At 42.8% G+C, this 23,974-nt stretch overlaps 1 protein-coding gene across 3 annotated transcripts; it reads right to left on the bottom strand.

Moving 5' to 3' along the window:
* Positions 1-27: 27 nt before the first annotated feature.
* LOC121583007 (monoacylglycerol lipase ABHD2) lies at positions 28-22,242 on the bottom strand. 3 transcript variants are annotated; one of them, XM_045217781.1, is made up of 11 exons: positions 22,061-22,242; positions 20,235-20,325; positions 19,434-19,658; positions 14,410-14,585; positions 13,129-13,296; positions 12,700-12,883; positions 10,045-10,137; positions 9,449-9,547; positions 7,719-7,788; positions 7,380-7,464; positions 28-3,668 (listed from the first exon to the last, which is right to left on the bottom strand). In XM_045217781.1, exons 3-11 carry the CDS (start codon positions 19,649-19,651, stop codon positions 3,457-3,459), a joined length of 1,305 nt encoding a protein of 434 aa, XP_045073716.1. In that variant the 5' UTR covers positions 19,652-19,658; positions 20,235-20,325; positions 22,061-22,242; the 3' UTR covers positions 28-3,456. The 3 variants fall into 3 exon arrangements, with proteins under 3 accessions (XP_045073716.1, XP_045073718.1, XP_045073717.1); XM_045217783.1 differs by lacking the exon at positions 22,061-22,242 and adding an exon at positions 21,807-21,995; XM_045217782.1 differs by lacking the exon at positions 22,061-22,242 and adding an exon at positions 20,514-20,722.
* Positions 22,243-23,974: the final 1,732 nt, after the last annotated feature.

Here is a 23,974-nt window from a genome sequence, read left to right as displayed (position 1 = left end):
TTAAGATGAAAACGCCAACCCTGTTACTTCATTTGCCACTTAATATAGTAATTTTTTAAATAAAAGTAATAAAGGTCACCAAGTTACACATCTCAAAAGGCACTGAATTGGTGGAACGACCCAACTATGTATACATTTAATTAATTCATATCTTTACAGTTAAGACATGTTTTGGTTTTCCCAACCAGAGGTGGTCAGGACTCAGCATACACACCTACATTCATTCATAAACACTCACGTGCTGACAAATTTGCACATACAAGAAAATAACAATAACAACAATTAGTCACCGTAACAATACAAAATACAAAAAACATTTCGAAAATAAATCTGAAAAAACAATTCTGTAACTAGTTTGAAGAGATACAATCCAAACCTGCATTTCGGTGCAAAGTTAGGTGATAAGCAGATTTCTATAGACAGAACACACCCTGTTTGTGTGGAGTCATAGCAAAGATTGCTTGTTATGCTGGTGTATCAAGACTCAGATCTTACTCGCTGGGATATCTCAGAATGACATGACTATTGGTTAGACTGGACGATTCACTGACTAACTGATTTTCTATCAACTTTTAACTATAACTGTGAAGTGTCCTTAAAAATTGGTAACAAACATTGGTAATAAACATCAGTTAGTTCAACAGCGGTATTCAAATCTTCTCTCACTGAGTTAACATCAATAATGTCTAAAGGACTACAGTACAGTAACCTACTGGCTGGATTTTAGACAGTAGTTGTAGTTTGCTCTCCAAGCCTGCAGATGGCACCCTTGTGTTTAGACACCAGTCGACAGAGGTGAAATTAGAGCAGGGAGTGGCAGTTTACAAGGCTGAAAGAACTCAGCCAGCCAAATGACTGGCATGAGGTGATGTTAAAAGAGATCATTATGGTACTCAGGAGGTATGGGTTGGGTGGGACTGATACGCCTGGGCAGCATCCCAAATGACACCCTATATAGTGCACTACTTTTAATCAGGGTCCATAGGGCTCAGGTCAAAAGTAGTACACTATATTAGGGAATATGGTGTCATTTGGGATGCAACCCTAATGTACAGTGAATCACCAGCTTTATCTCCCTGCAGTTCACTTGGCTGGATCTCTGGGCTAGCCATGTCATGACACCACACACTACCAGCATGGCTACCACTGCAGGCTTTGAAGGGGAAAATGCATGGCCATTATATATCTGAAGAAGAGGAAACACTGAAAGCTATAACATCTAAACTTGATCTTTTTTTCACCACTCACCCTTGACTTCGGGGTTGAGACTTTGCGAACCTCATCAGATTCTCACCTACACATCATTCTCATACACCTCAGCATCTTGCAGCATTGACATGTTACAGCATTCCTTAAAACACAAACGTGTGTGCTAAGACCTTCGGTCCTGACAAAATAAAACGGAAAGAAGTTATCTCCCCTTGTATACAGTTTCTTTCAAATATAATGTTCCCTAGCAACAAAGTTGGGCCATTTCCATGTATAATATACTTCCTCTCTGGGAGACCTCAACACTGCCACCAATATTCTATCAGTATTCTACCACTGGTCAACTAAAAACACTTTTCTGTGACGACTTTTGGTTCAACAAAATGGAGTCTGTTAGAAGTGAATGATTATGGCCATCCTACTCAGCACACCTCACAGCTCAGGTCCCATGAACACATGGCCTATTATCCCAGCCATCTACATGATTGTATGTGCATCTGTACAGTGCCCTCGCCAATGAAGGGTTCAACATTGGATGTGATAAACCAGTTATCACAGCAAGTTATGTATGTTTTGACATTGGTGGAAAATGTATTTTAGTGATATTATTGAGTCTGAGGTGCTAGCTAAAACAAGTACAACTAGGTCCATTTCTATATGAGTGTTTGACACTGGAGTGTCTGTGTATTGGCAGTGGGCTACTCTCTGTCTAAGGGAATGATTCCATAGTCAGTCATGTTATAGAAGACCTGGAGCTGATCAAGGGTATAGGACTGAGTAGGTTAGGGTTAGTAGTAAGGCTGAGTAGGTTGACTGCACAGGACAGACAGCCAAGGAAGATTCACCCTGAGGGCTAATCTCAAATGACACTATTCCCTACATGGTGTACTAACATGTAGGGCACTATATGGGAGGGTGCACTGTAGGGTTTAGTGAACATGGGGATCATTTGGGCCATCTAACTTGAAGAGTTACCGACCTCTCTCCCTCCCGTTCGTTCGTTAGTGTCACTGAACAAAACGTTACGCATAAAAAAAAAGAGTTTCTAAACCTTTATCTTCCACTAGTCCCATAAAAGAAAGAACAACAAAATGGTTAAATAAAGAAACGTGGCATACAACGTATAAAGTGCATTGAATTAAAGTGATAGAACCAACGAGACAGTAGGAATGTGCATGGATCCCATTGAGATTGACCACTGGTCAGATCCGGTAGGCAAAAACCTACCTCCATTGCTTAATATCACGGGGGGGGACCTTGGCAGCATCCCAAAAGGCACCCTATTCCCTTTGTAGTGCACTACCTTTGACCTGGGCCACTATATTTCACCATAAGGGTTAGGGTGCCATGTGAGACATACCCCTTGATTCTACATGGAATCAAGTACCAAATAGATACTTATTTTATGGGGGATTCGATTAAAAGTTCCATTACTGTATAATATAGTATTTAATATTTGTATACCTTCCAAAAAGGGCTGATATTCACCAAGAAATCATACTTAGGACTAAAACAGACCGTGAACAGAGAATCAGATCAACCAAATAGAAAAGGTCACATGCTCACAGAGCTATCCCGTAGCTCTCTTTCTCAGCACACACACGGCCTGCTAAACTAAACTGGCTTTTTATACAGTATTTGCGAGTAACATACATTGTATAAAGAGGCGGTGTTGGTTTAAGACGGCAAACTAGGCTAAAGCCTTGGCGGTCGTCAGCAGTGAGTGCACTGTAACGTACAGTAACTGCAGCTTCATTAGTCCTCAGAGATAGTACTAGGAGGTTTCTTCTGTGCTCTTGTTATCTCTACGACTACACCTCTACCATGTCGCTTTCTCTCCCTCTCTACTCATAGGATGTCAGGTTGCTTCATCCCTTTTTAGTGAGTATTTGGTCAAAGTCTCCATGGTTGGATCTCAGGGATCTCTCTTGGTAATGTATACGTAAGGACAAAAGCTGTTGTTCCTCTCCACTCCACTAGTTCCCCTCAGAGACAAAGCACAAAGGCATTTAGTCATTTTAGTTCCTTCACATGTAAGGTTGTTTTGGTTAGAGGGGGGCAGCAGGAGGAGCAGAGGCTGAGGGAACAGGGGTACCAGGGAGGCAGAGGAGGAGGGTTGAGACAGTAGCCCGAGAAGAGGGGTGAGAGGAGAGAGAGAGTAGTAGTTCAAGTTTGGTTAAAGTTTCTCCTCAGTGAGTGGGGAGGGGGGTCTGAGGTGAGCAAGAGAGGAGTTCAGGAGGTTAAAGTTTACGCTGCCTTCTCCTCAGGGCAGGGTGTACTCAGGTTTCCGCTTTTTTGGCACGGCGGTTTCTGTTTCTCCCACTGGCACATGGCGTTGGCGTAGCCCACGATCACCTTGTCCATCCAAGTGAGGGGCTGGGGGACAAGCACGGCCCCCTCAAAGAAGCCCAGGTGGCCCCCGTGCAGCGTCAGGGCGAAGATGACATTCTGCTTCTTCTCTGGGTAGGGAGAACAGAAAGGGAGGGGGTAGAATGAGAGGATATCGAGGCATCTTTTAAAACATATTTTTAAGTTTATTGACAGATAGATGGATAGAAATGTATGAGAGGGAGATATATAAGAGGGATACAGTATAGAAAGCAAGTTGCGGAACAGGGGATCGAACCGCTGCCTCCAGGGGCATATGTGTTCTGGGTCGGCAGCACTACCACCAGACCAGTCCCGGCACCACATGGGAGTCATTGTTTAGTGACAGTTATGTCATGTATGATATGATACATTCTGTAAAATGACGAACACAGCAAATAATGTTACAGCAAGGTCGTAAAAATGGCGTCATCCGCGTAATGGGACATAGAGATATTGAGTCAGTTGTCTAGGAGGACAGGGAGAGGAAGGAGAGCAGGGTCCAGTGTATTAACACCGATCACTATCACCAGGTTGCCGCAATAACCATGATGAAAGATAAATAGCGCCTTGATAAAGGCAATAAACATGTAATATCTATCAGGATGGACCAACTAGAACAATTAGCCCATATGGCACTGTAGCTTTGTTACTTCATACCGTTTGGTTTTGGTTTTTGTTGAAACAAAAATAATTCTACCCAATCCACTGTGAGGTCAACCAAAATGGGCCAATTCACTTTGACTATAGGCTGTACAGTACAGCCTATTTATAACCTATTTAGTGAGGTTAGTGTTCATATATTAACTTGAAATAAAAAAACTGTTAGAACCTTGTAAATAAGAGGTATTAAAATAGCACAACATAAACTTTTATGAAATGACTAAGCATGTAGCAAGTAACAACAGTATTGCAGGTATTCCCCAGCTGCTGCCTACCAGTGATAACAGAACCAAGTTAATTCAGGAAGTACATTGATATTCCAATTCAATCATTTAAAAAATGGCCCCCATTTTCAATTACTTCTAAATAAACTGAAAAGTAGAAGCAATTTATTTAAACATAAAAAAAAAAATCTAATCACTTCCTGAATTGACTGCCTTCAATTCGAATCGACCCCAACCCTGAACAGAACACTAGTGTGGCATCCAGACATGGATCCCTAATTTCTCCAGCTCTAACTGGGTTAGTGGGGGAAACTGCAGTGTCCGCCTGGTGAGTGTGATCCCACAGGGCTTGTACCAACCATACACTATTTGCTAACATCTACCAGCGGTTATAATAGCCTAGGTGATTCTAGGAAATGACTCATATTTATAGAAAATTAAAAAGGACACCCCAGCTTTCCATTAGGCTGAACCCTGAAGAGGGTTTGATGTAGGAACACATCATAATAAACCATTCAGTTTGGCTGGCTGGCTGCATCTTTTGGGAAGAGGTGTCCTATCAATTGTTTAATCGCGTTTGCAAAGGACCATGAACTAGACGCAGAGGGAAAAGTTGAAGCTTGCTTTAAAACAGAAATGACATGTCTAATATGCAGCTTCCATTTTGTGACACGGAAGATGAGTATGAGGAAAACATCATGAGGCCCAAAGTGATAGAATGGCGCCGGAGAAGATGGCTGCCGTTTTACAGCCCTCTAGGCCAATTCTACAGAAGCCTAATTCATCTAAAACTACACACTGTTTATTCATAATAAAAATACTGTCATATTCTTCATTTGAATAACACATTCAATTTTAATCCTAAAATGAAATGGAATCAACTTTTACTTGGGGTTAAGCACTACGGAGCACAAGACTGAGGTTTCCAACTAAAAGATTGTTGATTGGATTTGTCCGCCAGACAGTCCTAATGACGTGCCAACTACCATGTGGCTTAGAGTTGAATTCCAGGTGAGGTGACGAGACCACATTAGTTATACAACAGCTTTTGCGTGTTTCCAGGCTTCCTGTGGCCATAGTGTGTGTGAGTGAGTCAGCCTGACTCTTCTAGGGCAAAGGGGACAGAACTGCCAGCTGATTTCCCCTTTAAGAGAGTTAGGCAGGGCACCAGCTGATATCTCCACCCTGCATCTCTCTGTAGTGCAGGAGACGACACGCCAGTGGGCTAGTGTTACCCTCCATCCCAGCTCTGGGACACTTTAAATAACAGGACACAGGAGGGATCATATCACCACCACACATTCTGCACCACTTTGAGGAAATGTGATCATAACAGTAGGGAGCTTCTCTTTGGACCTACCCCTTCAATGTTTGCAGATCTGTAAGGTGGAAACAATATGGTGGAAGCTCTACCACTACACAGCTTATCCCTAACCAGACCCTTCAGACATGCCAAGGGGGAGGGATAGGGAGGAATCTGGGATGGGCTGTTCCAGTAATCCCGTGGGAGAAGAGAACTGGCTACAGTCCATGGATTTGAGATAATCCAACAAATGATGACTAGTTGGTAGTGCTGAGGTAGTTGTTTCCATAAATAGCATGCTTTCCTTTACAGCTCCATTTGATCAACTCAGTAAACCCTTGAGGATTGAGCTGATTGGCCGCTATTCTCAGTGTTCTATTTTAAAATGATAGGTTACCATGATGGGTGTTAAATCGTTCATTAGAATCAGTTAGTGTTGAAAAAAGGACAGACTTTAGTTCGCATACCTAAAAAGGTAACGCCTAGCGGTGTCTAAAGTCTAAGGCACGAGCACACGTGGAGACAGAGGCTCTCATCTGTGTGATACAGTACCGTGTGTGTGTGGTTGAGTTATTGAGCCAGTGTTAACCAGTCAGACATTCCCAACAGACCTAGTTCTATATGCCTCCCTCTCCCTGGCCTGGGTGTGAGACTTAGTCAGTAGACCAATCCTTTCTATTCCAGCTCTGCTGTTTCAGAGACAAAGTAAGGGACAACTTTGTACCCTGTCTTGAACTGGTGAAAATACAGTAGATTTATAATGATTTCCCTTGTGTTAGTACACAAATAACATGTGCACATACAGTTCTGGGCATTAAAAAGTGACTTTTTCAAAGTGGCTTGCTGACACCAAACGCCAAGTTCATTTTAGCAATGTGTATTTCTTACTGTGTTGCAGTAATGGCTAACTTTTTATGGAGCGGCTGCATGATCGGATTCTCTGGACGCCTCTTCTCAATAGCGAAAACAACCGCACCTTCAGTCACAATCATTTTAAATGTAGCTCCACTGCTCCCGCTGCTCAGCATAAAGGCATTTTGTACAACATGTCTGCCGTAACTAGAAATGGGACGATCAACATGTTGTACAAACATCTGTGTCTGTTGTAACTATAAACAACATGATCGACATGTTGCAGCCTACAAACTTCTGTTGTAACTATAATAAACAACATGATCGACATGTTGTACAAACTTCTGTGTCTGTTTTAACTATAATGACACTGCATTATTACAAACATAAGCAGAGCACAGACAGAATGTAACTTTTTCAGGTGGGAAATTGCACATGGGCATGTTTAGCTCTGGATAATACGCAGACTCTGACAACTTTTTTAAATGCCCAGAACTGCACTTTGATTTTAGAGCCAGTACCAGCAGTCAGATCAATGTACTGTCTCTAAATGTTCCCCTCAGCATGGTGCCTTAGGATGAAGACAATAGACTGACTGACAACTTGACCAGGTACTGCCGAGTGGCCCTGTGTCTCTGTAGGGACGAGCTCTGACTAGAGAAACAGGCTGTGTGTGTGTGTGTGTGTGTGTGTGTGTGTGTGTGTGTGTGTGTGTGTGTGTGTGTGTGTGTGTGTGTGTGACTAATGCAGGTGTCTGTTACCTGCCAGTGTGCGAGGGATGGTGAGCAGAGACCCGTGCACCAGAGGATCGTCTGCAGAGTTCACCAGCAGTAGTGGCACGTCAACCTACAAAATACAACCATTATTAGATATACTGTATGGAATACACAAACCCTATAAGAGTCCACTAAGACACAAGCTTAAATCATGAACTCTCCAACGAACCTAACACTGTTCTAAGCACTTCATTTAGTACATTTCTGATATTCATACACGCATACAAAATGTTTTTAAATTATTCTTAATTCAGAGGAGAGAGAGAGCGATAGAGAGAGAGCGAGCGAGCGTGCGAGAGAGAGAGAGAGAGCGTATCAACCTACATTGTGAATATAATGTACACAGCTCTCCTTCTCGTAGTATTCTTTGAGGGAGTTGTGCCCGTGGAATTTCCTGCAGAGACAGAGGGGTGACAGGTCACAAAACATAGCAGCATGCTGTGGAAACTGGAGAGGGATTATTAAGGGACATACTGTACTACCTGGGTGAAAACAGCCCTATAAACCCTGCTCAACATGATACTCAGAGGCCTTTCTTAGGGCTGGGCGATATATTGAACTCATGTTTTAGCGTCAATGTTCTAAATGCCTGTACCGCAAGAATCAAGGTTTGATTTTTTGTTTTGTTTTTATGACTGTCTTTTTAGTCTCTTCTCCTTCTGTGCTGTGGGCACTGTGCACCTTCCCATTGGCACACAGACACCAAGCCACTCACCACAACAAAAGATAACTTCTTCCTCTCTGACAAGCAGTTTCAACTAGCTACCTGCATGAGGTTTGGTCCAACAGAATTGGTCATATGGACACCAAAACACATTGAGACATTATTTTACTGTAAAAGAGGAGAATTTAACCTTTCTAATGATACCTTTTTTATGTCTCAACTCCCAAAATGTAGAACAGAGCAGACCCTACTAAGACGGGAGTATCAATGACTGTGGCAAATGTTTGCTCAGTTTCTGTCGTGTGCGGCATTGCGGTAACACGTACCGCTAACAGCATTTTAGCCACAGACTGTTATGTGCTAGCTGTCTAATCTGTGTTTTATCAAAGTATAAAAATACGCATTTATGTCAGGAATTGGCAACTCGTTCATATTCTGAGAAATAAGCATCTTCTTATCTAGGTAGGCCACTTGATTTCAATATCTAAACAAAGTGAACGGGCTATGTTGTTCAAACAGTTGGAGATGGACAGGAGGGTGTATTCATAACAGTTCAACTGTTCTGCCTTGTTATCAAGCAAATAAATCCAAGTTGGCTAGTCTTCAAATATAAAGATTAGCTGGCTACCCACTAGAAGATGGGCTTGTGCTTGAGAGATTGTTTATGTGATCGGTGTTCATTTTCTATAATGCCTGCTACAAGAAGTTAGTCATTATTAGTGGATGTGCATAGTTCTGGTTAAATTTGTAACAAAAAGGGCATTTTCAAAGACAAATTTGAAAGCCAGATCAGTGATTATTGCAAAAAGCAGGTTAAATTATTTTGATAAATAATGTAATTATTAATGGGTCTCATGGTTGAAGGCTTATATTTAGCCTATGTATAATTTTACAAGCCCTGAATTCATTAGATTATTACCGACTGTTTGAAATGCAGTGTTTTGACCTTTAATTGTGCAACAAAGCCTTTTGAGAGATATAAATCGAGAATCGCCCATAAGTTCGAATTTGTTTTAGGCCATATCGCCCAGCCCTAGCCTTGCTCAATGGCGCCTAGCATATTATTCCTATGCATTGACAAAACTCGAAAAGTTGCACTTCAGCAGGTGCAGTCCATTTTGAACATACAGCCATAAATCTCACATTGACCCCCTGTGAAATCAGTCCTAAATGTTTTAGTGTTGAGGACTAAACACTAAAACATTTAGGACTGATTTCACATGGGGTCAATGTGAGACCGGTTGCTCACAGGAATAATTGAGTTGTGTGTCTCATTTTAGCATGTGTTCCTTATTAGATTCTATTTCATGTATTTTACTAAAATGTATTAGGAAAGCAAAACACAGTGATTTGATTGTGAGTCTAGGTTATTTTTCAGCGTCTCCTATACCTCATGATGGTTTCATCGATCTGCATGAGGGAGGTGGCCGTGTAGAGCCGACTCAGGTCTGAGTCCTCCATCTTCGTCGCACTTCCAAACAGACTGCCCCTGTAAACACACACACAAACGTTGAGACATGGCGTTAAAATGCATGTGACAACACTGTAGTTATTCTCAGTAAAATCCATACCTATACCAGGAATTTCCGTGCTATCGCTAATTGCCTCCATTTCATTAGTTAAATAGTTTGCCTCAGGGTACTCTGTACTGGTTTGGTGTTTCTCCTCTCTCTATGGGGAATTTTACTGATCTGCTGGGTTGTGACTGAGGTCAGTCCAAGCCATTTGTCCTAGATCTTAAATAATTTATAATAATATAAGCCATTTAGCAGAAGCTTTATTTTCCTATGGGTGGACCCAGCAGGGCTTGAATGGGTGTTATCAGGTGATAGCTCCCAATCACCACATGGAGTTTCCATCATATCGCTTTAACAGTCATTTGCCCATTTCAGATGTATGAGAAGTGTCATGGGCCTAGGGTAGGAGCTTCTTTGGGACTGGGCCTACCAGTGTGAATGTGCTAAGTATTGGAACAGGGCTGAGTACCTGTGTGAGAGGATGATCTTCTTCATGTTGTCGGCCATGAGGAAGTTGTAGAAGCGTCTGCACTGGTCCCACTGTAGGAATGTCTCCTGGGCCCTGTACACACACACACACAAAACAGGAAGTCAGTTGTGTGTAGAGAGAGAAACAATTATATTGTTGTCATGGTTATACCCGTTTGGCCTGACAACCAACATATTCAGAAAGGTTGGCTAAAGCATACAACACAGGTTTCATCACTGTAGGCCAACATGGGACAAAATAACTCCTGCTCCCAACAACACTTGTACTCTTGAAGCTAGCATGCTAACCATCGCCCCACCCACCAAATCCGCAGAAGGATCTCTCACTGCACTATGGACTCGCCAACACTACCTAGCTAGCAACTAGCTATCAACAAGCTAGCAGTACTAGCAACTAGCTAATAACAAGCTAGCAGAACCCATCTAGCAATTAGCTAGTCCAACTTCATATCTGCTAGTGCACATGCGAAACAGGGTTGAGGAGTAACTGATTATGTTATCAGTTACATGTAGGCCTAATCAGATGTATTTTGTCTTAACACAAGTTCAGAGACCACTATGATGACACCAAATGCGTTTGATGGATCCTTTTTGTCTTCTTCTAACGCCTCTTAACGGGGAAGTCAGATTACGTTACTGAGTTTGGATAATCCAAAAGTTACGTTAATGATTACAATTTTGTACAGGTAACTAGTAACAGATTACATTTAGAAAGTAACCTACTGACCCAACCCTGATGAGAAATACTACTGAGGTAGCATATATTGTGAGAACTACGCAGCAGGCACAACAATCCTATTCAACACATGGGCATGGGCAATGACAAAAGACATGGCTTTAGCTATGCCATAGACAGGAATGGAAAATAAACTGAGGTATGAAGACTAATCCCATTTCACAAAAGGCCAGTCTGCCTGTCCTGACACACACACACCGTTTACTCTCTGGACAGAGCAGACTGTTCCTGCCAAGAGACATTGGCCGCCTTTCAAACTCTAAAAGGTGTGGTTCACATACACCACACGCTTCAGAGTTCCATCTACTCCGTTCCGGAGCTTGTGCAATATCGCAACTAGAAACACCATGCCGTGACAAAACAGTTTTCCCCATCAGTACAGAAGCAAGTCTATGGTCGTTATGATAACAGGCAGTCCACTGTATACCCAAGTATAATCAAATAGATTACAGGGATTAAGGCAGAGAACGGAAAACGACACTGAAACAACCTCCATGGAAGAACTGCATGATGCATGAACAATAACACTAACAACCCAGGTTAACAGAGCAGCCAACAGTATGCGTCTGTTTCAGTATTCAACAACAGATACAGTATTGTAGCCTAGCCTACATCTTTGTCTAGCTCAAAGACTTGGCAAGGCAACAAGCAGTTGTCTATAGCGGAGACAGACCGGCACCCAGGCAAGGATAAAAGGCAGGGCATCAGTCCTCTGTCTTTGTTGTGTTAGTCACCAGTCCACTGAGATCACAGATGAGAACAAACTACAGGAAATGATCAATGTTTGCTGGAGAAAAAAAAACAGGATCCCAGCTACTCTCAGCCTTGTTGCCATCTTGTCAGACAGACAGCTGCTGGGCAAAGTGAATTCCATCTGAGTGAACCTCCTTTTACAGAGTACCAAGGCTCAGGAGAAGGATAGACAGAGCACTTGTATTCAAAGCAATACACTTGGAAAGTCACAGAGGTGCATAAAGATGACGGCCCCCATGTACTTACCACAAACGCCTCATTTACCAAGTTCACCGTATTGTACATTGCGCTCCGTTACTCATTTTTTGTATTGGCATTAGCACAGTATGCATGATTCAAATTCTAGCTCCAAGACTGCGGCAATTTGAATAAACAAAAAAGTAAATTGTGCTTATTTACTGGCACATTGAACCATATCGCAAGCCGTAGTTTACAAACTCAGTGGATAGCGCTCAAACGAAGACATATCTCAATTCCTTCATCTTCATGCGCCTTCACCATTGGTAAAACACAACTAAACAGCTCATTCATTTGACAGCTGTGTTACCATAGCTTGCAAAAGAGTAGCAATGGTTGCTAACCAACTGTACATTTACATCTTTGTCATTTAGCAGACGCTCTTATCCAGAGCGACTTACAGTTAGTGAGTGCATACATTTTATTTTATTTTATACTGGCCCCCCGTGGGAATCGAACCCACAACCCTGGCGTTGCAAGCGCCATGCTCTACCAATTGAGCTACACGGGACCACAGTAAATAACTTCAGCTAGCTAGCTAACTTTTCTAAATTGGGGAGAAGCAATTCACTTATTTGCATTAAGTTAGCTACGTTACAGCTCATTGCTAGCAAGCATAACACTGCCTCTAAAAAAAAGATAGTGTCTCCACTAATGTTTACGACGCCTTCACTTTCCAAGTATACAGCTGTGTGTAAAAAGGGTATATAGTACGTAATGCAACAAACGCCATTAGCTACGCAAAATGGCCGTTCTGCGGACTTGCGTAGCCATAATACACAAACGTGTGCAGCACTGCAACTTGTAACTCCACGCAAGTACACCGGATCGCCGTTTTGCGTAGCTCTTACATGTTGCTTTGCGTACTTGCATAAGGTATAAATAAGTCTTAAGAAGACCATAGCCCACCTGAGTGCGCTGTATCCCTGGCAGACGCTGACGCAGCACAGCACTCTCTCCTGATTGGTCCGGTTCTCTCCCAGGAACTTGCACACGATGTTGCCTCCCAGGCTAAAGCCCACCACTATGAGGTGGGTGTGAGGGAACGTCTTCTTGATGTAGCCAACCATGGACGCAAACTCCCACGTGCAACCTACCAGAACAAGAACACAGGCAAGGACCAGAGCAAAGACATTACATACTGGTGCTTTGAGCTGGTTCATTTCCTTGGTAGCTTAATTCATGACCACTGATATGAAATGAGGGTGGTGTGGTGAAAACCTATCCTGTCTTTTCACTTATAAAACGTATTGTTGTTGTTTTTGTGTGTGTGTGCGCGCATGTCTGTTTTTTTATAAGGAGTGTGTGTGTGTGTGTACACGTCTGTGTAGTCCTCACCGTAGGTGAACATGCGAGGCGAGGTGAGCTCGATGTTGGGCAGAGCGCCCAGGTGATTGAGCACGGCACACCTGTAACCCTCCTTCTGAGAGTGACCCACAAAGGTGCGAATGTAGTGTTTCTCGCTATGGTTACCGATCCCCGGGCATATTACCATGGTGACATCATCTGTTGGAACAGCAAACATACGGACAGACGGATCAGTGAGCCGTTTGCAAATTAAAATATGTGAAGGCCTGATTACATTTCCTCACGGGCCGATCATTGCACGGTGTGGTACACAAATATGACAGGCAGCAAACAGAGACAGGACAGTATGGTGCCACAATAAAACCTCTGTAGAGGTTGAGATGTCCCAATCACTCAAATAATAAAAACATGAAGTAGCCTAGTTACCAGAGGCTCTTTTTTTATGACCTCTATTTAACCAGGCTAGTCAATTAAGAACAAACTGTTATTTACAACGAAGGCCCGGCAAGAGGCCTCCTCCTGTTGGGACGGGGATACAAATTTAATAAAAAATAACTATGTAAGATAAAACGGACAACACAGAGAGAAGAGACTGGCAACAGCACAAATAGAACAGCAAATGAACAGTGGATGTGTGTGTGTGTGTGTGTGTGGTGTAAAGTAACATGCTTCCTTCCTCAAGGGAACGCAAACTAGTGACAACTACGTCTCAACTCTTTGAGGTCAAAACAAATGGGCTACGTCCCAAATGGCACCCTATTCAGTACACTACTTTTGACCAGGGCCCATAGTCTGGTCAACAGTAGTGCACTAAATAGGGAATAGGGTGCTAGTTGGGTCGTAGACCCTGATCTCATCACCTTAGCCGGAAGTAGAGGTAGTAGAGTTTACCTAGAGTCACGGTGTCCTCAACAACACTGACATAATAATCACCTACAGAACTGGAAATGGAACCATTGGGTTAACAAGTCAAAGGACCAACAAAGGGGTCAAAACCACATTGTCAATCTGAGGCCATACAGGACAAGTCCATAGCACAACGTTCTATTATGATGAATTTGCTCTCATGCTTCTAATGAGCTCATTCAACAGCTCTCCTTCCCATTGCACTTCTATCCTTGGTCATTGCTGTAAATGAGAATGCGTTCTCAACCAGTTAACCTGGTCAAATAAAGGTAAGGCAAGCAAATCTCAATAGAGGGGGAATTTTTGGGGGCGGACTGTTTATATTGCAAAAAGAGTCCTGTGCCAATAGATTCTCCATTCTCTTTATTACTATAAAAAGGTAAATAAATGATTGAACTAGCCCACCTCCTGTCCGGTGGTCCCCCATGGGCTCGAAGAGGTCAAAGGTGGCAGTGGCCCCGTCCTGCATGGGTAAGTACTTCCTGAGGCCTATGGGGTGAGGGGAGCTCACCCGCCCCATCTTGCCATACAGTGCTGTCTGTAGGTGGCCACTTTTACCCCACAGCAGGGGCGGAATGTACCTGCAAAACACAGATTAATGAGTGTGTATAAAAACAATGCATTACAAATTCAATGCAACATTCTTCCATATGGATTTTTTATTTTATTTTTTATTCCAGGGATTCACTATGGGCCGTTCTGGCTCGGACAAGGTTTACTTTGTCCAAGGCTTATTTAATTTACTTTATTCAAGAGATGAAGGTTTATTTGCAGGTAATAAAATACATAGGATACATTGTAATTCTTCGTATAGGGCCTAGGTAATAGATGCTCTATCACATAGGCTAGTAGCCTACATTACACACATACAGTACACTCCACAAATGCCATGCTAACTGGAGATCTGAGCACAGAAAAATATCTGTGTGTGGAATGTGCAAAAGTGTCAATAAGAGATTCCTGCAAGAAACAAGCACACAACAGCATTAGGATTTGGCCCTTGAAGTAATAGAATAACTTTATTTAATGGCTTGTTCTTGCTGACAGTGTTGCCTTAGTCGGTCAGTCAGCTAATGCAGTATACTAGTTTTATTTTATTTGTATTAAACCTTTATTTAACTAGGCAAGTCAATTAAGGACTAATTATTATTTACAATGCCTGCCTACTAAGAGGCAAAATGCCTCCTGTGGGGACAGGGGATTTAAATAAAACACACATCACGACAAGAGAGACACCACAACACTACATAAAGAGAGACAACACCACAACATGGCAGCAGCACAACATGACAACAACACAGTAGCAACACATGACAGCAGCACAACATGGTACAAACGTTGTTAGGCACAGACAACAACAAGAAGGGCAAAAAGGTGGGTGGTTTATTTGCAGTGTTGACTTTCACTCACAGTGTGTTGGAATAACCTTTACACATTCCTAAGTAGAACACGCACGAAACCGACCATCCTTGGTAATGCATCTGCCATGGTACTATATTTACATTTACATTTTAGTCATTTAGCAGACACTCTTATCCAGAGCGACTTACAGTTAGTGAATACATTTTATTTATTTATTTTTATACTGGCCCCCCGTGGGAATCGAACCCACAACCCTGGCGTTGCAAACGCCATGCTCTATCAACTGAGCTACATCCCTGCCGGCCATTCCCTCCCCTACCCTGGACGACGCTGGGCCAATTGTGCGCCGCCCATGAGTCTCCCGGTCGCGGCCGGCTGCGACAGAGCCTGGATTCGAACCAGGATCTCTAGTGGCACAGTTAGCACTGCGATGCAGTGCCTTAGACGACTGCGCCACTCAGGAGACGTATCCTATATCCTACTGCCTCTGTATGGGAGTAGATGTTATGGTGTGGATCTTATGTAATGGTCCAACCCTGCAGGAGATCAAAGTGTTTCTATCTGCTGCTAGCACTGCATTGAGACATGAGCTGGGTTATAGTCATATCACAGTCATACAATCTACCATCTCACATCCGCACACTGACTTTAGCACAGAAGTACACTGATCATTTAGCAGGAAACCCTTGAAAAAAGGCCAAAAACAAGTAGTGGTTTCCAATTTGTGTCTGTTTATAGATCAGTGGCTACGATGACAAAAGAAGCAGATCGATGTTGACAATTGCAATGTCCTCAAATGTAGTTTTGGCCTGCGATGCTCTCAAATGTAGTTTTAGCCTACACACTATGGCCTGAAATTGAGATAACTAGTACTATAATTTCAGAACAATATTTAGTAACGTATGCAAAACACTGACACCTTATGATATCCCATAGTTTAAGGTACAGCTGGAGCGAATAGCTAGCCAGCTCCCTGACTGGAGCAAATAGCTAGCCAGCTCCCTGACTGGAACAAATAGCTAGCCAGCTACCTGACTGGAACAAATAGCTAGCCAGCTACCTGACTGGAACAAATAGCTAGCCAGCTACCTGACTGGAACAAATAACTAGCCAGCTCCCTGACAGGAACAAATAGCTAGCCAGCTACCTGACAGGAACAAATAGCTAGCCAGCTACCTGACAGGAACAAATAGCTAGCCAGCTACCTGACAGGAACAAATAGCTAGCCAGCTACCCTGACTGGAACAAACAGCTAGCCAGCTCCCTGACTGGAACAAATAGCTAGCCAGCTACCTGACTGGAGCGAATAGCTAGCCAGCTGTGAGGCTGTTTGCAGAGATAAACAAGGTCAGGGTGATCCTCTCTCAGCCAAAGGACGTACGGTCCACACACACACACACAGGTGGGGAATGGTACACACTGATACAGTAAATATTGGCAGCGAGCAAAGTCCGTTGCTACATCAACAGTTACACAACCCCCTCCATCCATCCATCCATCCATCCATCCATCTTCATCCACTGTCATTAGAGCAGTCTGAGCACCTGGACATCACTTCCCTTACATAAGGCATATCTCAAACACACAATGCCTCCCCACACCATTACTAACATTACAGATAAGACCTCCAACCCCTGTGTGTAAACAGCATTATCAGCTCTGACATAGGTAGAGTTAGGGAGGTAGCATGAAGTAGAACAGAAAACCAGGAGTACTCCGGACCTCCAGGCTCTAATGTGAATACCCCCGATATAGACGAATACACTAAAATCTTGGTCAGGTTTGATTCCCCAGAACATTCTCGCTCTGCGAATAATCCTTGACTGGAAGTGATGATGTCATTGTTGTCACAGGAGGACTAAGGGATGAACCCAGGCAGGCAGGCTGAGTCCACTTCATCTATTGGCTGAGAGGGGGAGGAGGAGGGCTGGGCAACAGACCAGCTAAGACCACAAGCAAAGGCTATGGCCCAATACTTTTAAAATTACTGATCTGACATGACTGACGAAAGCTACACTTTTTAATGTATCAACACTTTTGAATATCTACTGTGTGAAGGAAATCAATCTGTCAAATTGCCTACACTTTAGAGTGGTGTAGGTCTGGGTGCTCCAGTCAAGACATAAAAAAAAGAGGAGAATCTGAATCTCGTGTGTGTGACCGCTGTCGCCCTTGACAGTCAGCAGCAGACCAAAGCAAAGGAAATAGAAGCCAGCGTGGGCTGATAGCCTACGCCCTTAGTTGTCTGATGTACAGATCAAAGTCACAGTCACACAGGCCTGTTCTATTGGAGGTCTGATTTAATAACTAGCCTTTTGATATGACGCAATACACAGCCCGCTGATCTACTGCCAAAAGGGGTAACACCACCACTTTTTTGGGGGTAAAATAATGGAGTAAGCAAGTTAAACTAAGCTCTTCGAGGCATTCATAAATTATATTATTCAAAAATCAATGGCTACATATAATTAATTTAAACATTCAAAAACGGATGTACTAATCCCACATTGCCCCTTTAAAAGGGCTGGTTTCCTGAACACAAAGCCATCAGAGAGGGATTGAGATAAAAGGCCAAGTAGCCCTCTGATCATGGAAACCTGGCTTCACTCAGTATCAGAGAAGAATAGCTCTGTTGCACATCACTCCAATGCAGGTTCTGCCCTTTGAGGCCAATTCCCAAACTACTTAGGCTAAATTGAGTAAATGTTTCAGCTGTGCCCTTATTTTCTAGAATACAATGACAGATGGAATGCATTGAACGCCTTGAACACAATGGCGTTGCACCCGTCTCGTATTTCCTCCACTGTGTACCCCTCTCCCTCCGTCTCCATGATTGATCTGTCCGTGGTCACAGGGGTGACCGTGCTGGAAACAGTGTTATGCAACTCGACTGGGTGTCACTACGAGTTACACAAACCGTCTTGGACCATTAGTCAGCATAAACAGTGCCAAGGAGCAATAAATGAATGAACGACAGCCCTACTAGCCCAACATCCTTTTACACACTTTCTTTCTTGGCTAGCTTTTGAGTGAGTACAGCCCGGTGTAAGGATATAGTGCAAAATGAAGATTAAGATTAATTTAATTAAGATGCAATTCACCTACTGATTATTATAATGAACCTTATAAATTATAAAATGTGCAAGAGTTGGTGCTAAATAAATAGTCTTATCACCTACTTATTAAGCCTATGACTAGATCAGATTAACTGAAGGCAAATATTTAACTGGGCGTCCCTCCCTGAGGCAGTCTGGAACATTCCAAGTCCTTTAGTCAAGGCTAAAAACACACCAGTCTTAAAACACACAGATAGACTGTCAACAAAAGCAAAGAGCGCACATAAACACACACAAACCTCAAACTACATCTACAGTCTGTTTGGATAAAAGTTAGATTTGAAAGTATCTGCATCCCAAATAGCACCCAATTCCCTACATATTGCACTACACTTGACCAGCCTTATGGGGAGCACTCGTGGCGAGAGATTTGAGATTGAGTAACAGAGGCTTACATAATCAGACAGCAGCTGAGGGAAGCCTCCAGAGTCTCCCACTGGGCTTAAGACTCCCTTAAAACAGGACTATTAGGCCAGTAGAGTACTGGCTCTGAACCATGCCACACACTCAGAGAAACCTCTAGTCGTACAGGAGTATCACTAACAGCTTTTTTCCACAACAGACAGGAGTTCTTTGGAATGTGGGACTAGATGTAGGCTATTGTGTACAGTGACAACAGAAGCGTTGGTGCTGTCATTGCAAGGCGAGCATGGGTGCAGTGTTCCAATTACGGGCTACTGAAAACTCCCATAACAAATCATCGGACCCCAATAAGCTATAACATACTTATGGCCAACTCAGTGGCCTTGTGGTTAGAGTGTCCGCCCTGAGACTGGAAGGTTGGGTTCCCCCAGTCGAGTCATACCAAAGACTGTAAAAATGGGACCTGATGGGTCTCTGCTTGGCACTCAGCATTAAGATATATTGGGGGTAAGGTCTTGCGCTAGACTAGTGTTTGTATGATCACCGAACACGGTCAAAGACTGAACGACAGGCAAACAGGTCACTCACTCTTTGGTCAGGATGGGGCAGGACTTGAGCAGGAAGCGGTTGAGGGGCGTGTCCTGGTAGGTGATGTCAGGAGCAGCAGTGGGACTCTTGAGGTTCAGGCAGCGGACGATGACGTACAGCACCGTGGCGACCGCCGCCAGCTTCATGCCGTCGAACATGGCCGGCATCTCCGGGGCGACGATGGTGTAGTCAGAGTAGACTGAGTCTTGGGTGGCCATGGTGCCTCTGAGAGAGACAAACACACAGACATAAACAAAGCAATGACGTTAGACTGTAAATAATCCACTTTGAACAAATACAGCTAGTGCGGATGATCCTGCTACACGGTCCACATTAAATCAACTAGCCTACATCAGCCATGCTCACTAGTACCCTGATGAACTGTACAATAGACAACACAACTACATTTATGTCACTTTAAACCTACGTCTTGTTCACCAAACTTAATCTGCAAAAGTAAACAGTGTGGACCATGGAACAAACAGAGGGCACAAAGTGGTCTAGCTATTTCTCTGTCAAAAATAGGTATTTAAGGCATGTAGCCTAGCAACATCTAAATATATTTCAGCTGCCTGCTAGGAGCAATGACAAAAGCAGGAAATTAACAAAAACAATCATGCTAAACAGACTGGCCAAAACAAAAAGAGAGATGGTGGAGAAAGAGGTAGGCTGGTTTACAGTCCAAAAAGAGGAACGTGTGGTATGTAAATATGAGAGTCAGATGATGAGGTAGTTTAGATAAAACAAACAAACCCCAGAACATGGATAGGAAAGAGTTCTATCAAGCAATTCTTTACTTACAACGTAGGTTTCAACTCCAATAAAAAGATGATCCACTCCGTCCAACTGCCTTTATTTGTGCGGCGACAGAGTCAAAGTGATGTGGTCAAATCTGGAGGAAAACAAACAAACACTTTTATTTAATGTTTTACAACAGTTGTTAAGAATAGGCGTGATCTGGCCAAGACAACCCAACAGAATATCAGAGAAAATGTGCCTCTTCATATCTCCATACAACGCTTCTTTCCTTTAACACAGTTCTACAATCCCTATAGTCCCTCTTCAATAGTAAGCACTGACCTCAAACCAGTCATTTGTGATGGATGTGTTCCAGTTCATTTGTCGCCTTGGTTAACAAGAGAATGCGCAGTGATCAATCCTAACAGCCCCATTACTAACAGTGATCCCCGCTGTCCTCCACTGCTCCAAATGGAATTCCCCATAGAGCACGGACTTGCTGCCCTCTCCAATCAGAGAGAACACTTTCTGATAAGAATCAATTACATCAGCCATGGCCACTAAGGTCAGCAGGCCGAGCACTTCTATGAATCCTTTCTAAGGCTGCGTGCACTAGGCCTATATAGGGAATAGGGTGCCATTTGGGACATAAAATAGGCTATCTGTGTGTTCTCCTCTATAGCCTCTAGAATGCATTAGTTATGTACTAATAATAACTGCAGTAACTACAAGCCACTTTTTTTATATATATAAATTGAAACTATACTTTTGATTTCATGGATGCTCAGATCTTGCATCCATAGCTCTGTCTATGAATGTGAGACTTTTTACATTTCTTTACCAAAACAAGTGATGGGGTGGCCGCTTTGTTGTTGTTTCAAGTAAACTGCAGATTGCCTCTGATGTGGGAAGGCCAGTCAGTCATCCAGCCTGATCTATGATGTAGCCTAAATCATTTGGGGGGAAAGCAGGTGCCTCAATAGGCCACGGCTAGCCTATGTGCTAAGAATCACAGCCTGCCCTGCCATCATGAGATACAATAACATTCCAGAGCTGCGTAGTTGAGAGATTAGGGAAGCCACCACGGGCTCAGCCCCATATCACCCTACTCTTTAATCTGTCTGCCTGTCACAGTAATGAACACTGGCAGTTGGGCATGAGTGACAATGCAGAGAGATGGCTCACCCCAAACTTAACTCTACTGTTTTAGTTTTGATCACATGGACTACTCCCCGCTCCCCCACCCCATTTGTGTATTGGTAGGCAGGTGTAGGAATAATTTGCCTAATTGTGTGTGTGACGATATAGGAATAGGAACACACACAGTGCATGAGAAGACAGTTACCTAGCTAGCTAATTTAGTTAGCCATCTCAGTGAATGCAGATTATCATGGTGCGCAGCAAGTCACGCCTAATTAAGGGAAACCCACCACCAGCTACCCTACGCACCATGCAGTCCCCGTTGCTATTTATATTAATGGCTGTGCCACCGACAAGTAACGCTGAACACAACAACAATCTTTTAGATGTCTTTCCTAAAAGAAAACGTTTTTTTGTCGACATAAGTAATAATATAGTAAACAAGCAAGAGAGGACTGGTAGCTCGATGCTATTTGGCAAAGGGCCCCAACTCACCATCCCTGCTTTTCGCGCATCCACGAGTTAGTGGTGGAATGAATGTTGACAACCTCACTCGCAGTATGTCAAACCCACATACAGCTAGCGAACTAAGCAAGGTATTTGCTAAAATGGAAAATGAAATTTGTTAGGTAGCTAGCATACCTTGCTTAGTTCGCTAGTTGTGAGTTCAGCTAGCTAAACCGACGAAAACAACAGAGCTCCCTGCGCCCCCTCCCTGATCGTAGCAGACAGATAGCTGGCAAACAAACCTCGTCACCGTCCTCTACTACACCGTGTCCAGTTGTTTCCTTTTCTCGTCTGTGTCTGGATCCGTGTCTTTCCATAGGGATGTTTCTATATTTATCTCGAAATTATGTATGGTCCGTCTTTTCTATTATTTCCCTCTCTGTCCGTGGACATGCATTGACATGTAGCTACCGCTAGACTGACATCTCAGAATTCACTTCCTATTACTATCACATTTGCATATGATTCCCCTGATTCTATTGGGTTACAAACGCAGCTACGTCATTTTTCTGCCATTTTTTCCCATCACTTACCCCGCCCTGCTCCAATTTCTTAACAGCGATTGGCCAAAGAAAATGTATACTATTGTATCCCCCCAAAAAAATTCTGGAAAATAACATGCTTACGTACTAATCCATTAATTTAATAAATAGCTAGCTCAATGATCACAAGGTATTGCTAAAACGTGTGGAGGGTCGTGTGTCAATGTATAAGCCAATATAATTGGGTCTCATACAATACATTTTCAATGATCAAAATTATCGATGGCATATAGTCTTTCTTGGAATGTGAGAGAAGTGTGAGGAAGCCTCCAGACAACAGTTATGTAACATCAATACGTTCCCTTTTAGAAAAAAATCAAAGCTCTTTGTTCAGATAGCCTACACATGTAAACTGAATATGTAAAGACTTGTCTTGCAAATCCTTTCTTATTCTTTAAAGCAATAACTTTTGTGTAAACACACAACTTTCGTAATGGATCACACAAGTTCACAACACTATAACAAAATAATTTTCAAATAATCTAATGTACTTGTAGTCAATATTTTAGAGGCTTTTTATCTGTAATTACTGTAATCACTTTATGTAAGTTTGACCCATAGAGATAGTTAGAGCTGTGGGCGCGCATACTTTAGAGAGCTATTTATAACTTGTCAGAAATGTCCAGATCAACTAGTCCATGTCAGCTAACGTTTTTTAGCTAGGATTTTTTGTCCATAGATTTTGTTGTAATGTTGAGTTACTCAATGCGGGATGCTCCCAGTCCATTTACTTCTTCCACTACTTCTATGAGTTGGTAAACAAATTGAAAGGCTGCATACTGCCACCTGGAGTGTGTTGTTTGAACAGGTATAAAAGCCAAGGTTGGTGATTTACTGCCACATGCAGTTATGGAATGTTTGTTCACAAGTATAATTTATTGCAATGACCTGGATGGAATTATGTGATTCTTCCTTAACCCATAGGAAGTCCAACCCAGTTGACTTCTTCAAAATGGTGAAAGTCCTAAATGGCGCTGCCAATGCTAAATATGCTTTTGGGCACTATAGAGTACTCTATCTATCTCTATGGTTTGACCATAGCCACAATTTTGTTCTATTTCATTGGGAAAAACGTCCACTAGGAAGCGACAAAACTCAAAGTGTGGACATCAAACCCCCCAGGTCCAGATCTGCAGAGGGAAGGGTAAAGGTACCCACTTTGAAGGGTAAAGGAGTTACTTATAGCCTAGCTACAGGTAGGCTGCCAGGGGCAGATACCTTACCATTAGTTAGCATAGGCCTTTGTAGTTTGAGAATAAATCCAGAATGTCAAATATATAATAGCTTACACTTTCAAAATGCCATTGAGGGCACTGACACTACCTGCTAGATTACCTGCTATGATTATTGTTATCACACAATTAAAGATATTTCTGTCATGCATGGTTTTAATTTGTATTAATTTCAGGAAATTCTGAAATGTATAGGCCATATCAAATTATTATTTTTAAACAAATGTGCCTTAAAAATCAGTCAGTTGGGCCCCCTGTGCTCCTGCTTTTGTGACATATCTAACTTTAAATCTTTCACAGCGATCTTTTTGCAGCCTGAAATGGGCAAAAATGTTAGCCTACCATTGTTCTTATACTATAGCCAGACTTCACTAGATAGTAA

Source organism: Coregonus clupeaformis, unplaced genomic scaffold (genome assembly GCF_020615455.1).
Source record: "Coregonus clupeaformis isolate EN_2021a unplaced genomic scaffold, ASM2061545v1 scaf1225, whole genome shotgun sequence".
NCBI lineage: Eukaryota > Metazoa > Chordata > Actinopteri > Salmoniformes > Salmonidae > Coregonus > Coregonus clupeaformis.
This window is presented reverse-complemented; position numbering and strand designations above follow the sequence as displayed.